This window comes from Medicago truncatula, chromosome 6 (genome assembly GCF_003473485.1).
Source record: "Medicago truncatula cultivar Jemalong A17 chromosome 6, MtrunA17r5.0-ANR, whole genome shotgun sequence".
In the NCBI taxonomy this organism is placed as follows: Eukaryota; Viridiplantae; Streptophyta; class Magnoliopsida; order Fabales; family Fabaceae; genus Medicago; species Medicago truncatula.
In genome coordinates, this window is record NC_053047.1 from 24,697,088 (window position 1) to 24,714,312 (window position 17,225).

The 17,225-nt window shown below is 31.6% G+C and overlaps 2 protein-coding genes across 3 annotated transcripts; both read right to left on the reverse strand.

Moving 5' to 3' along the window:
• Positions 1-213: 213 nt before the first annotated feature.
• On the reverse strand, positions 214-4,332 carry LOC25479669 (TMV resistance protein N). Of its 2 annotated transcripts, none has more exons than XM_039826757.1 (5): positions 3,782-4,332; positions 2,445-3,450; positions 2,015-2,302; positions 1,141-1,932; positions 214-1,056 (listed from the first exon to the last, which is right to left on the reverse strand). In XM_039826757.1, the coding sequence occupies exons 1-5, from the start codon at positions 4,288-4,290 to the stop codon at positions 469-471; spliced, it is 3,183 nt and encodes a 1,060-aa protein (XP_039682691.1). In that variant the 5' UTR covers positions 4,291-4,332; the 3' UTR covers positions 214-468. The 2 variants fall into 2 exon arrangements, with proteins under 2 accessions (XP_039682691.1, XP_013443352.2); XM_013587898.3 differs by having other exon boundaries at positions 2,445-3,558.
• A 4,605-nt stretch (positions 4,333-8,937) lies between these two features.
• On the reverse strand, positions 8,938-16,909 carry LOC25479671 (probable methyltransferase PMT16). Its single transcript, XM_013587900.3, has 6 exons — positions 16,051-16,909; positions 12,259-12,469; positions 11,154-11,442; positions 9,875-10,267; positions 9,720-9,797; positions 8,938-9,381 (listed from the first exon to the last, which is right to left on the reverse strand). Exons 1-6 carry the CDS (start codon positions 16,756-16,758, stop codon positions 9,150-9,152), a joined length of 1,911 nt encoding a protein of 636 aa, XP_013443354.2. The 5' UTR covers positions 16,759-16,909; the 3' UTR covers positions 8,938-9,149.
• Between the last annotated feature and the right edge of the window lie 316 nt (positions 16,910-17,225).

Here is a 17,225-nt window from a genome sequence, read left to right on the forward strand (position 1 = left end):
ATTGCAAGCTTCGGAAATTTGGTGAGAAACTCCATTATATAGTCTTTCCTCTACTTTCGTCTGCTATATGCACGGAACAAAACACTATATCTATGTTTTAAAGAACTTACTAAAAATATCATCAGGTTTGCCGAAATAGCAAAGAAAAACAGATTCGTTCACCTGAATCTGAACGATGCAGATGCAGACACTCAACTAATGAGCAGTACAATATCCAAAATGGTAGAAAGGTCCTAACTTCATAGTAAAATCTCCAATCTCCAGTATTATATAGCTATTTCTATGCAATCACCGTTACAGAACTTACAACAAGTGCAAACTGAATTTCTATCTATGCTTAATAAATAAGCACACAGAATTAAAATTACATATTTATAATATGAGTGTTGACACCGTGGTCGTTGAATTCATCATTCACAAATTTATCTATGCTTTTGCACCAATGGGTGGTCTTGTGATTGGCCTGAACTATTGTGAATGGTGGTCGTCTTCATCATCAACATCATAAAAGACACCATCATTATCATCATCTAGAACATCGTCAACTTCATAAAAAACATCATCACCATCATCATCATTATCATTTAATTTTATCTTTTCATAAGGATTGGTGAATTGAATATCATCCATGTTATTTTTCTGTTTGAAAAAATGGATTCCAATTTCTGTTAGTGGTTCCACCTTCGGATGTTCACATGTAACCTCTGCATGGATCCATTCATTTTCTAAAATTATTTTCTCCATGCTGTGGATTTGAGTAAATCCCAGTTTCATATCACACAAATATATATGATGAGTCGACATTAGACCAAAATCAATCATCAGAACTGGAAAACCATTTATATTGTCGTTGATGATTAGAGTGGGTATATCAATATCAAAATTATTAGTCCTGGATGTAGCAACTGATTTAGTAGAAAAAAAGAGAGCCGTGGAAGGGAGCTTGTTACGAAACCAAAAAGAAATCGTATGTCCCATGTTTTGGTGCTCAAACCACTCTGGAATCCTTGCAAATCCCGGCAAACAAAACATGGTTTGTCCAGCCTCATGCATATCCTGTTAGCCATAAATAAATCAAAGAGTAAACAGTATTATATAATATTAAGTCAAATACAAGGAAAACAAAAAACAAAACAAAACCTGATTCAATAGCATGTGTTTGCACGAGGAAGTCAATGATTTGCAGCGTATTGCAGACAAGTGTTTTACATTTGGTGGAATCCCTCTAATTTCTCGAAGGCACTTGCAATCATCCAATTTAAGAAACCACAAAAAGCGACAATCTTTCATGCATTCCGGAAGAATTGTGAAATTATTTCCTGATAGGTCTAAAGTTTTCACATTAGCAGACCACATGACAAGTATTGGAAGAAATTTATCTGATAAGTTGCATTTTATCAATTCAATGTATTCGATGTCTACTGCTCGGCTTGTAAACACCATGGAACTCAATTTATCATTTTTCTTTGGAAGTAGACAATCCTCAAAATTTATTTTTGACAGAGCTGGCATCCTAAAAATACTACTTGGCAATCTAAGCATTCCATTTCCTATTATAATTAAGTTAAGAAGCCCCGTGAGTTTTTGAAATGAAACAGGCAGTTTTTCGATGGAAGTGTCAAACAAACGAATACGTGTTATATTCTTCATCTCTCCTAATATTTCTGGAAAAGTCTTAAGACTCTCACAATATGAAAGCCTCAGTTCTTGAAGAGAGGTCGACTTCAGAGGTGGGAAACTCGTGAGCTTGCTGCAACCTTCCGCGTTCAAGATTTCAAGTTTATTTAGGAACCCGACAGATTTGTGAATTTCAATTAAATTCTTACAATTTTTAAATGAAAATATTTCTAAATTTGGGAGATCGGAGATGTCATGTATCCGTGTTAAATATTGACATTTGTCTAGATTTAACTCTCTCATATTCACAAACCTCTGCAAAATATAAGGCAAAAGAAAAATAATTAATGATTATAAGATAAGATGAGAGAAATGAAATCATTGCATTTAAACATACCTTGATTGTCCCACGCAACTCGAATGATGTAAAGTCACTTTGCTGTAGTTTGCATATAGAAAGTTTCTTCGGGAAAATATCAGATGGTACGAACCGTGAAGGATATTTACGCCATTCCAATACTCTCAAACTGTTAGGAAGATGTTTAGGACCTTTGGAAAAGCTACCATTCTTAACAATAAGTGTTTTGAGGTTTTGCATCTTCTTGAGTTCATCTCCCTTCCAATCTACCACCTCTTTCTCACATAACGGGAATTCCAAATATATAATTTCAATTTCACTTGATCCCTTAAAGCGGAAAAAAACACATATCAATACATGTGTATATGTTATGAATTGAAGGTTAAGGATAAATATTAGTTAAAAAAAGGAGCAGAATGAAGGTGAAAAGATAACAAATAAACCATTCATGGATATTAGTATTATTCACCTTATTTTCTTCTAAGACATAAATTATATCTTTATGGAACCATAACCTACTACGTCTTCCAGGCTCTTTTGGAGACTCTTTGCGGACAATTTCTTTACCCATTTTCTCTATCAAGGCATGTAACGTCACAACATAATTCCCCTGGTACCATTTGATCTTTATGAGAGATTTTTCATGCAACACTCTAATTTGATGTTTCATGCAGCTACCATAATGAGCATGAAGTATATCTTCAACTTCTTTTAAATCACATCCTTCTAAGAAACAAGAAATGTCGAGAAAAACATTCTTCTCATCTTCCTCCAAAGCATCAAAGCTTACTTTAAGTATCTCTTGGATCTTTTTAATGGGAATCCTTTCATACTGATTTAATGCAGATTTCCATTCTCCTATATTCTTTCCAAACAAGTTCGAACCCACTACTTCTAAGGCCAATGGAAGGCCTGAAGCATAAGTTACTGCAAGGTGTAAAACGTTGTCGAAATTTGGATTGACTTTGTTATTTTTGAAAGCATTCCACCTCAACAATTCAAGAGCTTCTTTCTCATTTAACTTATCTATTTCATATGCTCTTTCAATCCCATGACCTGCTAGCAATTGTTCGTCTCGAGTGGTAATGATCACTTTACTACCAGGACCAAACCAATCAAGTCCTCCAGCCAAAACCTGTAATTGCTTCAGCTCGTGAACATCATCGAGAATCAACAAAACCTTCTTTCGGTGAAGCCTTTGCTTTATGATTGGAATTCCCTCGTTGACATCTACTAACTTAATGTCCAATTCAACTAATTTGGAAAGAAGTTTTCCCTGCAGATGCTCTAAACCATATTTAGCTGAATTTTCCCTTACGTCGTGAAGAAAACACAAATCATCAAATTGATCGGCTATGGAATTAAAAACTGCTCTAGCAAGTGTTGTCTTTCCCATTCCTCCAATTCCGTAGATCCCTAGCATCTGAACTTCACCATTAGATCTAACATCCAGAAGTGAATTTACTTTTAGGACCCTAGATTCGATACCAACAGGGTAATCGGCAACATATAAAGGAACATGATTGATCTTGTTAGATACATATTTGACTATCTTCTCAATAAACTCGCATTCATATCCATTCCTACCCAAATGAAATAAGTTTGAGTAAATGCATCATAAATTCACAACCGCGTCAATTTATTAATAATAGTTGTATAAATACAATTCAAATATTGTTTTGACTTACACTTGTTAAGAATAAAAATATTTTTTCTATTTAAACTTTAATATGAAACGGTTATAAAATAGAATATTAAAGAGATATGACATATGTAAGAATGTAAAACATGAGTAAAGTGGGGTACCTAGTATTGAAATGGTGGCCAGAGAAGTTAGCAGTCTGAGTAAGAGCTGTCTTCCATTTCTGCAACCTCTCTATGCTATCCTTGCTATTTTGGAACCTCTCAATATGCTCGGCAAGTGCTTTACCATAACTTCCATCTTGATGTCGCACGTGAGAAGGTTCCACGTCATAGAAAATTGGCAAAACTAGGCGCCCATATTCCTCGAAGCAGTGAATGATGTGGACAAGTTCGTTCAAGCAAAATGAAGAAGAAGCATAGTTGATAGACAAGACGGGAATGAAAATCCTAGACTCTTTAATGGCCTTGAAAAGTGATGGTGTTATTTCGTCACCTCCTTGAAGCTCTCTGTCATCGATGAAGGTGCGGATTCCCTTGTCACAAAGAGCTCTGTAGAGATTTCCAGTAAAACCATAGCGAGTGTCACAACCTCTAAAGCTAAGGAACACGTGATAGGTGAATCCATAGGAGAAGGAAGAGGAGGAAGAGATGGATGATTGAAGCATAGCCATGACAGTAGAGAATAAAAAGGAAGTAAGAATGTGGATGAGTGTATATCAAAATAAATCAAGAAGTGACAAAAAAAAAAGTAAAAATAATTTTTGAATGAAATGATAAGATAATGGAAAATTGGTTGGTGTGTGGGACAAGCTGTTCTCATAGCATTATCATCAATTTTCAATCATTGAAGACGTACATTATTTGAAACTGATAAATATTTATAAGCATATAATCTATAAAATTGAAAATATCAAGAACCGTGCAATCTAGTCTAACATATCATTGGTAACACTCATAACAATCAATGCAAGAGTGGCTCCAATGTTGAATTCAATGCTCTTTGCAACATTTACTCCATCTTTGCCCAGCAGGACCACAATAACTTTGCTTAATCCACCGTATTAGGCCTTTGAAACAGAGATTGAATTATTCAAACTAAAATAGTGACTTTTTTTCCTGTATAAAAACATTAATTGACTTCATAGTGATTCCAGTGGATTCAAAGATCACTCACATCTTGCGCTCCAAATAAAGATCTCATCAAAGCACTCCATCGTTCCCAGTTCTTGTCATCAAGAACCAGGATGTTTGATCCAAAACCATTGCTATTCATCTTGCTTTCTCAAGAAATCAATACTCACACCTCACTCAGTGTTTCTCAATGATGATTCCCCTCACACTTCACTCGTGTTTCCCTTGGATTTAACCCAGGCTCTCTATACCAATTGTTAGAACATAAATTGTGTTCTTATGCGCAGAAAAAGTGCTTATGTAAATAAGTTGTTTTAGCAAGATGAGAGAAATAGCAAAATAAAGTTGTAAAACTGAAAAAGAAGAATAGAGTGATTATGCTTGCAATGTGAATCTCATTAAGACTTGAAGTTGCACAATACAAAGCCTTTTATAGGCACAATGGCACTTGCTTGTAGAACAAGCTATTTAACTAACTAACAAACTTAGCAAGATTTCCTAACTAACTTGTAACAAATTTTTATACCCCCACATGTATATTATATCTAAACAGTTATGTATTAATATTCTAATAAAGGTCACATAAGTACCTAATGTAGGTCACATCCACATAGTTGACACCCTTGTCAGTGAATAATGTGACACCCATTAACTACAACAGAGAGAAGCGAACAATTTGGTCTCGGTTCAACTGCATCGCCTCATCATGACCATCATAAATGTTGAAAATGGATGATGTTTTATGAATTTGTGTTACATAAAGGAAGATTTTCAGATTATATAATTAGAAAACCATCAATAAGACGTTCGAATTATATAATCCGAACAAAAAAATATTTTGAAAATAGGATGTGTGAGAAACCATAATGTAGAATAAGAAATAATCAAATAAAATTTGAAAAAATAATTAATACACATACTTCAGACTACTTTTTCAATAAAGTAGGGATGAAGAGAGTTAGAACCAACAATAAATGTAAGTATTTTTTTTTGGCTAAAGTGCACTTTTCCTCCTCTAACTTTTAAAAACTTGCAATTTTGACCCCCTATGTATAAAAACTACAATTTTGACCCCCTATGATTTAGCCCCTTTGCATCTTTGGTCTTTTTGGTCAATTTTGACCAAGTCAATGCTGATTGAACATGCCACGCGTGTAATTACCTATTTTAAAAATAAATAAAAAGCCACCTGTATAAATGTCAAATTAAAAAAAAAAAAAAGAATTAACAATCATTTAAATTTTATTTTTTTTGAAGAGAATTAACAATTATTTATGAAATTAAATAAATAAAAAATGTCATAAGTCTTCATCATCTCTACACGTGATTCAATCCATCCATCCAACACCCACAAACTCAACTTCAAGCACAAGCCCACTAAACCATTTTTAAGGACAAACAAAGTTATGTCAATAAATTTTAATATTACAACAACAATCATCTTCAACTACAAATAAGAACATTACAAATCCAAAAATTCAGAAATTATTAACTCCAAAATGACTCATCATCTTCTTCCTTCAGCAAAGAGGAGCATCACTCATGAACCCATAAGTACTCATGAACCCAGAAACCAAACACCCCATAAATCTGGAAATCCTCAAGAACCAATAAACCAAGCAAAATGGGATTACATACCATGGTTACTGTTCAATCAATACTTCAATGGGATTTTGCAATTTTTCAAGCTCTAACAATCTAGTTCCCCAAGGAGAATCGTCAGTCCTTCTAAAATCCCGTGAAATTTTCCCCAAAACACAAGCATATAAATCGATGAGTGGTAGAGAGAGAAGGAAGGCTTACTCTGAAGTTAGGAACATAAGGAGTAGAGAATAACCCAGATGCATTTGCCATTTACAACTCAAATCAAAGTGGTATGGTACTACAAATTATTATATGCTATTATTATTATATAGCATAAGAGAATGAAGAAGAGATGCAGAGGTATAAGTAAGAGGAACATGTGAGAAAAACAATGAAATGAAATGAAATGATCTTAGGTTGCTCCCAAACAATTTTGGTTGAGGAAACTCCAATGTTTGTTTTTTTTGTCTTGTGTTGTGTGTTTTACATTTCTCTCTCTGTCAATAATCTGGAATGAATCATGTGTAGATAGAGATCATGAAGATTTATGATTTTTGTTCACATTTTTATTTCATAAATAATTGTGTGACTTTTTTTCATAAATAATTGGACTTTTTATTAATTTAGTTATTTAATTTCATAAACAATTGTTAATTTTTTTTTTAATTTGACATTTATACACGTGGCTTTTTTTTTATTTTTAAAATAGGTAATTACACGTGTGGCATGTCCAGTCAGCATTGACTTGGTCAAAATTGACCAAAAGGACCAAAGATGCAAAAGGGCTAAATCATAGGGGGCCAAAATTATAGTTTTTGTACTTAGGGGGCTAAAATTGCAAGTTTTTGAAAATTAAGGGAGGAAAAGTGCACTTTAGCTTTTTTTTTTAGGAATAAATGTAAGTATTTAATAACCACATATATGTAACTTACATACTATTATAAAACTTAAGAAGCCACCCTTACTTCTCTGTTTATTTATATTATCCAAGTTCCTATCCAAGTAAGAAAAACAATATCAATCAAGAGAATTTGAGGATACTCAACACTTGTGAGCAAAAAAATTCAGATGTTATAAAGACCTGGAATTTCGGATTGTTGTCTGCACAATTAGGCTGAATTTCCATTCAACAAAGTTTGCTTGCACTATCCCAAAAATTAAAAATTAGGCTTATTAGAACGTTTGGTCCCCTAAATAATTTCATGTTTTCATTTTGGTCTCATAATTAATAAAAATGGCGTTTTAGTCCCTCATCTTTTCTTCCGTTTGCCAAATAAATCTTTTCTGTCAAATAATTAACACTTCCGTTAGTGAGCCCAGGTGGCAAAGAAAACCCAGAATATAGGATTATTTCATTGTGTTCTTCATCATCTTCATAAAATTCATGAGAAAAAATCCAGAAAAAAAAATAATTCATCAAACAAAACACTTTCCTACCCTTTCCAATTTCCTATCTCTCTCTGTCGGAATGTCCTTCTCTTTCTATTTCAGAACCTTCAAAACATCTCATTCATCCTTGGTCGCACAAAAGGGGCGGGAAAAAATTGATATGTGTTGGGCGTGTCTCTTCCTCCATCGATTGGAGATTTGATTCAGCTTGAATCAATTTTCGTGGGCATTGAAAGATTGAGATTGTTTCAATTCAGATCTGCTGAAGCATTGGATTTGGGTTGCATTCGATTCAGATCTGTGATTAAACCCAGCAACCTTGATTTGGGTTGCTAAAGCATTGGATGAACAAGCTACTTCTCGAACGGTCAAACAGGATCGCGGTTGATTGTTCGAAACCATTATGGATCTATGTTATTTGCTGAAATGAAATGTGAGAATATTGAAATGAAATGTTATGGGACTACGATAGTGCTTGCTGCGAGTTGAACAACAACAACTCAAGAACCTAATCATAGATCATGGATGCTGAAACAGTAGTTAGGTGTGTGTATGGTGCTGCAAAACCTGTTGCAATTGATGAGTTAATCACACACCGCATAAAAATTAATTGTTGCAAGGCTAGAGAATATTGTTAATGAAATTTTCTACATTCATTTTTTCTGTTAATGAAATTCCTTTACTGACAAAAAAAGATGTTGTTGATTACTTGATTTGTTGATGTTGTAGTTGTTCTAAGAATTGTTGATAGTGAACATTATATGAATTTTGGAGATTAGATCATGTGTTGTTGTTGATAATTGTTGTTTCTGAATTTTTCTCATGAATGTTGTTGATTAATGGGAGTTGAAGATGATGAATATTAGTAAGATAGAAGATAAAGAAAGAAAAAAAAAATTAGGTGTTGTTGGTACACCGTAAGTTACAACAAACACGCATAATTCAATTGTGATCTTTTTAGCAAACAGATCAAACGGTTAAAATTTAAAAAATTAATGAAGTTTATGGTGGACCATTCTTAAGATTGATCCATCATAGACATTTGAAGTTAAACTTAACAGTCAGGGATTTATTTGGCAAACGGAGAAAAATGTGAGGGACTAAAACGCCATCTTTATTAATTGTGGGACCAAAATGAAAACACGAAATTATTTGGAGGACCAAACGATCTAATAAACCTAAAAATTAAAATACTAAAGTGAGGAAGGAAGGAATAAATGAACTAAAATAAAGTAAACCTTTAATATGTATTTAACTAATAAGGAAAATATTTCTCGACCTCCAACACCAGACCAGACATACACATCCGAAAAAACACAATTTTTATATCATCTGAAAGTATTTTTCCGAACAACTTATGTCGTTCGAAAAAACACTTTCAAATATGTAAGACTTTTTAGAGGCAAATGGAGTAAAAAGTAGGGTCCTAAATAGTATTATCATTTGAGGCAGGAGAGGTCCAATATTTCTTCACAGCAAATAAAAGTTTCTCCCTTTCAAGAGGCCCATCTTCATGGTCCACAATTTGACTCTCCCATTCCAAGCCATTGATTATGCTCTTTACTTTGACCAATATATCAACATCATCTCTAATTATTACACTTCCTTCTGGTCTAAGAATCCTATCCATCTCTAGCAATATGTCTTCCAATTCACATCTACAAGGCAGAATCAAGTTATAATTAGAATTTAAAGAATTTGAATCTTTTAAACCATGTATTAAGTGTTAGTGAATGTGTTGCTAGCATAATTCTTATTTTGTGATTTGGTTGAATAGATGTTTAAATAAAAATCACGCATGAGTTAAACATTTTAGGTTAAACTAAACTAAATCCTATAACACAACTTTCTTTTATCATTTGTGAGTTCAGTGGTAAGACTTTGACCTTATAATATCAAGAGATATAGTTCAAACATCTCAGAGACAATTGTAAAATGATTATGAGTGTTACTTAAATCATTAATAATCGATTTATAACATAAAATAAATGTATACCTGTCATTATAAAGGCTAAACACAGAATCAGCATGAATTAGGTCATAAGTTCTAGGATAAGTAGACATAGCTTCACACCTGCAAAACAATTAAAAATTCAAACCCTTTTAAAAAACAAAAAAGTATAACTACAAAAAAGAAAAAAATCCACTCACCAATTATGATACATTCCAATCAACCCTCTTTCATATATTGCTCCAAGTGTATCAACTTTAGCTTGAATAGGAACAACATTCATAACCCAAATAGGATATTTAACAAGTGAAGCTGCAAATCCACCCAAATAAGCATTCATGTCTAATAGGTTCCTGTATCTACCAGCTTTTCCAAGTTGATTGTTAACTTTTTTGTAATATGATACTCTTTTGTTCCATAGTTGATTGTCTTTTGAGAATGTTTGGGGTGTGACACCTTTAATGGTCCCCTTTGAAATCCTTGGTGGGGTTGATTTTAGTCTTTGAGGCCAATTATTTAATTCCCCACCTGAAATTTCTTCTTTGTTGGACACTTTAGGGAGTGGATTTAAACATGTTTGCATGTTTGTGTACCTAAAAGTGACCAAAATAATAATTACAAACATTAAAAAAAATATTTAATTGGTAGAAATTAAACATTTGTTAGTTGAAAGGGACTAGGGTTTGTTATGCTTGGTTAGTTGGTTTGAAATTGGAGAGAAAGTTAAAGATAACAAATGGATAAAAAGAGTTAAATAAATAGATAATTAATGAATTCGATATATTGCTTGGATAAAGGAATAGTAGAAAAAATTGAAATAAATCTCTCAGTTTGTTTAGTTGAAGAAAACATAAGAAAATAAATAATTGATGCAATATCTTTATTACTAAGGATAGAACAACAAAAATCAATTAGACCTTATACTAAATGAAAATAATATAAAAGAACATCAATTTTCTGCAAAGTTTTTTTGTCTAATAGTCTAGTAGTGGTTGAAAATTCACTTTTTAAGATGAATAAGTGGGGTGTTCAGTGTTCAAACTCCTTTTCCTACATATATAATGAAATATCTCTATCAGCTGAGTTAAGCTCAAGAGGACACTCAACAAACCACTTTAATATTACAAATTATGATTTGATGAAACCTGAGTTGATTGGATGACAATATAAGTGTAATTTATAATAATAACTCAACTCTTTTTTCTATTTTTTCACCATAACAAAATATGAGAAAATAAAACCTCTAAAAAAATGAGAAAATAAAATACTTCTCTCAATTTTTCTCTTCACCCTTTTTCACATCTCTAATATTTTATTCAAGACATGTGACAATATTATTCTATTCAAGACATGTGATCTTGTTTTGATCCATAGATTTCTATGCACACATAATGTAACATAACATCATTTAACCAACTTCAATAAAATGAAGACATAAAAAATCAAACACAAGGAGGATAAAAAAAATGAAGCACATACCATGCTTTGTCAGGATTATTTTGCTCTTGGCAAAAAGGCCTATTTTGAGTGAATTTGCAATCTAAATGATTTTTTGGTTTCTGCCAAATTGCAATATCACCTTTCTCCACTATTTTATTCCAACAAAGGCTTTTAGCTACATTCTCAATTTTGGTTTGCTCTTCATTCAAGTCTTCTTTTGTTCTTTCCCATCCTTTCCAATATCTCTTCCAGTGAATTGGTGGACCAGATAGAATCCAATACCCACCAGGACGTAGAATTCTATCAACTTCATTTAGATAAAGTCCATCTAATTCAACAAAGTAAAAAACCAAATCAAACACATGTTAATGTTGAATCATAATGCTTCATACTTTAATTTCTATGAAAAATAATATTCTAGTCTTAGAAATGTTATTTTAAGTAATTGTTATTTCAGTTTTATAAGTCCTCTAGTGTAATTGCGGGTAGCTAATATATCCTTGATTTCATGCTATGGAACGATGCAATGGGAGGAGTTTTCTTTCCAAGAGCTTGAGTTTTTCTGTTTTTTTCTTCCTGCTTTCCTTTTGTTTCATTTTTAACTTTGTAATCAAAAAAAAAGTTTTACAAGTCCTTTTAATGTAAGAACTATGTTAGAATCTTTGTAGCTAGCACATACACTTTGTGTTTCAATGTCTGACATATGTGTTCGTATTCGACACTGAAACAGCACAAACACATGTAATTACATTAAATTATGACATTTTCTTAACTCATTATCGATGTCGACGTGTCAGTGTTGTCTGGTGTTTGCTGTGCTTCATATGTTAGAATTAATCTTTATATAGTTCATATTTCAAGGACCAAAATAATGTTACACATATTCTTAGAGGCTTAAAAGTATGTATAATATAGACAACAAAGAGATTAAATATTTGAGAAATGTTAACCGGTATCTCCGAGTACTAGTTAAGGATACGAAAAAATGAAGTTATATAATAGTTATTGCATTGAAAATTGTGTAATTAATCCATAAAAAATAAAAAAAAGTTATATTTTTTAATAATAACTTTCTTTTTTGTTATCCTTAACCAATATGATAGACATTGGTTAGCATAACCTTTGGTGAGTAAGAAAAGTATACCATATTCAGGCCATGGAATAAGACAACGAGAACAATGTGCCATGTCAAAGGCTCTTGAAGGGAAAGGTAATCTCTTTGAAGCAAAAACACCAATAACTGCAGGAACACCTCTTTCAAGAGCAAATTGAACTTGTGCTTCATGAGTATCCCTTGGTGCAATTGACACTGTTAATATGTCACGTGATAGTAGATAGGCTCCCCAACTAGCAACCTGCATACATCATCAATGTTTTAGAAATCACATATTATATATGCCATACTTTTCATAATCGAAATTCAAACTTTGATTCGTTATCTTGTGAAAGTTTAACCCCTTTTATTAAAATTTCTTTTAGTCGGAATTTAAACTTTGATTCATTATATTGTGAGAGTTTATCCCTTCTGCTAATATCAACTATGTGATAGTTAGTTTTTATATTTTAACCTAATAAATATGAATACTTTTTATCATGAACATCATCATTGGTATTACATGTTGAGCAACATTGTAGGGATGATCGAATCTCTGACGGAACCCTTTGATCATGTGACCAGCACATGACTTTAATGTAATTTTTTAAGAATTCATGTAATGTAGTCTATGGATATCAAGAAGATTAAATAATATAGGAATTACAATAATTTAATTAAATATTTGTGAAGCTACCAAAAAAGTTAAGTGTTATTATTTGAATATATAATATGGTCGGTGCCTCTGATTAGAGAAAAGTCTTGATAGAGTAAAAAATAACTAGTATATACAATAATCAACTAAGTTGGGTTATGCCAATTTATAGGTTATTATTTATGGAAAATGTTAACAAGTATTTTTAGGGTATTGTTTAGTAACTTTAAATAGATGTTTATGAAATCAATGCATTGAAAATTAAAGTTTTTAACCTTTTTAAAGAATAATTTCTTTATTAAGAATTTTTAAATAGTGCCCTTAAGCACTCGATAACAAACCCATTATTTATTAATATATACAATTGAGCATGTTAGAGATCACTATGTTACTGTTTTTTTTAAGTACATTAAGTTACTGTTTAAATATATGTCTAAAGTTTTTTTATTTATTTATAACATGTCATAAGTTTATAATATATGACTCAGATATTGTCAATGATATTTTATGTCCACATTACCCGGAAAAAGCACATACCTAGCCAGGTCCATTCCTACTGTAGATGCACTTGTACCACCTCTGATCTTTTGAATTTTTTTCTAACTTTACGTATAAATTTGAGAAAAAATATAAAGAAAAAGGACCAATTGTCAGGATGGAATTCATTTTCTATGGTGAATGAATATACTTTATGGAATTCCTATACATTACTCCCTCCATTTCAAAATATAAGTAAAATTCACTTTTTAGGTTCATTCATTTAATGATGTAATCATCATTAAATGAATGAACTTAAAAAGTAAATTTTACTTATATTTTAAAACGGAAGGAATATGATATTATGGATCTTAGCAAATTTCTAGGCACCGCTAAAATGCAAAATAAAATACATAGTGTCAGAAATATTTGATATTTTTTGTCAATTCATGTGTATGTTACTTCCTTCTTTCAAAAAGATATGTTACTTTGTTCATGGATGGCCCAAACTGATAATCAAAGGGCACATATAGAGACCATGCATCATATTCATACGACTTTTTTTGAGGTATATATCATTATAACGATCCTAAAATACCATTAATTAATCTAATAATTTATCTATTAATTTGATGACTATTTGGTGAAGAAGAATACTACTAGTATACTATAATCATGCTATGCCTTTATGTTATGTTAACCCCACCAAAAGTCCCCCAAGAATTAATTAACGTAAAGAATCTTTATGAAAAAGGAATCATTATTGTCTAGTAGTACACTCCTATTATGTAAGACAATGATTTACATTTGTCATGGGTCCATTCCTAAATAAAATAAATTGACTGGTAGAAAATTATTGAAGAGAAACGAGCAAATTACACACCCATTATAATAATATATCCCAAAATCTTACCCCATATCAAGACAAACGACCTCCCAATTTCAAATTATTGAACCTTAGGACAGTCACGTTCATACTCCTATTTTATAGAGAAAGTGATAAAGACCTTGTTAGTTAGGTTCATATGATAAAAACCTTCCTTAGGTTCATATCAAGAATATCCATTTTATAAAAAAAAATCTAGAAAAACCTTCCTTAGGTTCATATAAAATTAACTTCCTTGGCTACGTGTGCATTTAGTTTGCAACATCTAATTGATCTAAATTCTGTCCTTAAAAAAAATCTAATTGATCTAAACTAAAAAAAAAAAAATCATCTATAAATTAACAATTGTATTCTTGACAAACAAGTTTGAACAAATGATTCTTCTAAAAATACATAAACTTGTTTTTATTATAATAATAAATCATTAAAATTAGTTTGTGATTATTTGATGAAGCAACTCTTACATAGACACAAACATAAATAAAATTCATTTGGATGCATACACGTAAAAGATAAAATTTAAAAATGAAATAATATTAGAATATATGACATACAAATCTCTTTTTTAAATTCATCATTTACGTATATCTAAATATTTTTGATTTAGAATTGTCTCCAACTAAATTCTACTTCTTTATTTATTTAACGAAGAAATGAAAAAAATTATCTGTTGTCCTTACATGTATGTGAAAGAAGTAATTGAAAATTATGGCACAAAACAATGTAATAATGTATAATAGCATTATTTTCTTTTTTTCTTTGACAATATAAACAGCATCATTCTTATCCTAAAAAAGTAAAATGTGTCAATGGATTAAAAAATAAATAAAAAGACAAAAGACAAAAAAAATTCACCCAAAAAAGACAGGGACAAAGACGTATCAAGACAAAAACGTATCTTTCACTCAATTTTGTTTCCTAATAAAATACTGGTGAAACGACGATATTCAGTTCAGATTCTTAAAAAAGAAAACGATATTCAGTTAAAATAAATTAATAAAGTGAACGTAAAAACTTTTTATAAAAAACAAAAATAAAACACAATGAATGTAAAAACAGGTATGTTTTCATCATCAACTAAAATTAACTAACGGTAAATAAAAAAAATTGGTTATCTTTTAAGTACGACGTTTCCATCATGTTAAACACATCAATCTTTGTTGAAAACTTGTGGAACATACAAGAAAGATTCCATCTCACAACACAAATTTTCACATATGTTAAATAAAATTATAAGTACGACGTTTCACATATGTTGCGGTGTCGGACATATGTTGATGTCCAATACTCCAACAATACTAGTTTCACAATGTCGAACAATTATAATCGATATCTTAAATAAAATTGTTTTTTCTTTACTTTAGCACTTCTAAATTGATGTACGATATCTTTATAACACTCATATGAGTCGTGTCGGACAACTCAAATAAATGTCATAAACATTTTTTCTCTCATGGTTCTACACAACGTAGATACAAGAATTACATATGTGTTGAGAAATGTTGATCAATTAGAGGGTTATAGAAATTAAAGTTGATTACATTTTTAGCTTTTTTTTCTTTATATTAGATGAATAAATAAATGTCAAATACTATGATATCTTGTTTTAGAACTTTTTTCAATAAAGTAAATTGCTCGAGTTAAATTCTTATATTTGCATTTTAATTTTCATCTTAGACCATCTATAAGTAAATTGATATACATGTAGTGGTGTCTATGTACTGTGTTTTTTACATTAGCGGTGTCGACGTATCCGTGTAGTGTTGTGTCCGTATAAGAGTGTTTCATAGTGACAAACAAATAAATAGTAAAGAGAAACGCTTACCCCACAACCAGTATCAACAGCAGTTCTAACAGAACCATCTTCAAGATCAATCAACTTCCCAATATCATCAATATACTTATCAGCACCATTAGGAAACATAGTACCACCACCAGGAAAACGGAACTTATCACCGTCAAAACGGATCCAATTTTGACCAGCTTTTTCCACCGTTAAATGACGGTAAGGTACATTTGCATACCAAGCCATGTCTCTACTTGTGGGCCATGGGAAAGGATTTTTGTAACCATTTGGTGCTGGAACACGACACTTTAAGATTTCATGTTTCTTAGGACAGTGTCGTTCACGATATATCATTTTGTCGCGCGTGTATTTTAAGGAGCGCGTGTGGTCTTCACAGGGGGTGTAGTCAGTTAAAGAGGGGGTGCATGGTGGGTATTGAGAGGATTTTGTTGTGGATGTGGTTGTTGGATTTGTTAGGTTGTGATGTGAGAAGAAATCTAAGTTGGTTGTTTTTGTTTTTGTTTTTGTGTTTGTTGGATTTTTTTGGAGACATTTTGGTGTGACTTTCTTGTTTTGGATATTTTTGCTAGTTGATGTGGAAGTGTTGTTTTGGTATGAGCCTAAAAAGTATGAAATGATACAAAGTAGAGCTATGAAAGAGTAAAGATTTGTTTTTTTGCAGTTGAAAAAGGAATTGTATTTTGAGGGTTTGAAGGGTTTTGGTGAAGTTGAGGTACCATTTGCCATGGTGAAGTTTGAGAGAGTGATGAAGATGGGTTTGGTGAGTGAGTTATTATAGATTGAGGAGTTTGGTGTTGATGATTATTTGTGTTTGAGAATCTGTGAAAGGATGGTATTGGGTGAGAATTGAGATGGGACCGGATTTTGGGAGAAAGGGAAATGTGGGGTGTTTGTGTTTGGTTAATGGGCCAATGGGATTGCTTCTTACTATGGTATAGGTATTGACTAACTTTATTGTTATTTTATTGGTAGGATATATGGTAATATAGTATATGAGTGCATTGAAAATGAAAAGCAGTAAAAAAAACAGAGGGGATACAACTGTTCATTTACGTTTTGTCTACTCTTCTTCCATATACTCTTCTTGTTCCGATAAGAGTTGTGTTATTTGAACAATTATTTGTTTGATAACTTTTGATAAAATTATAATTTTACAAAGAAAACAATGTATTGCCGCAAAAGATAAATCAATA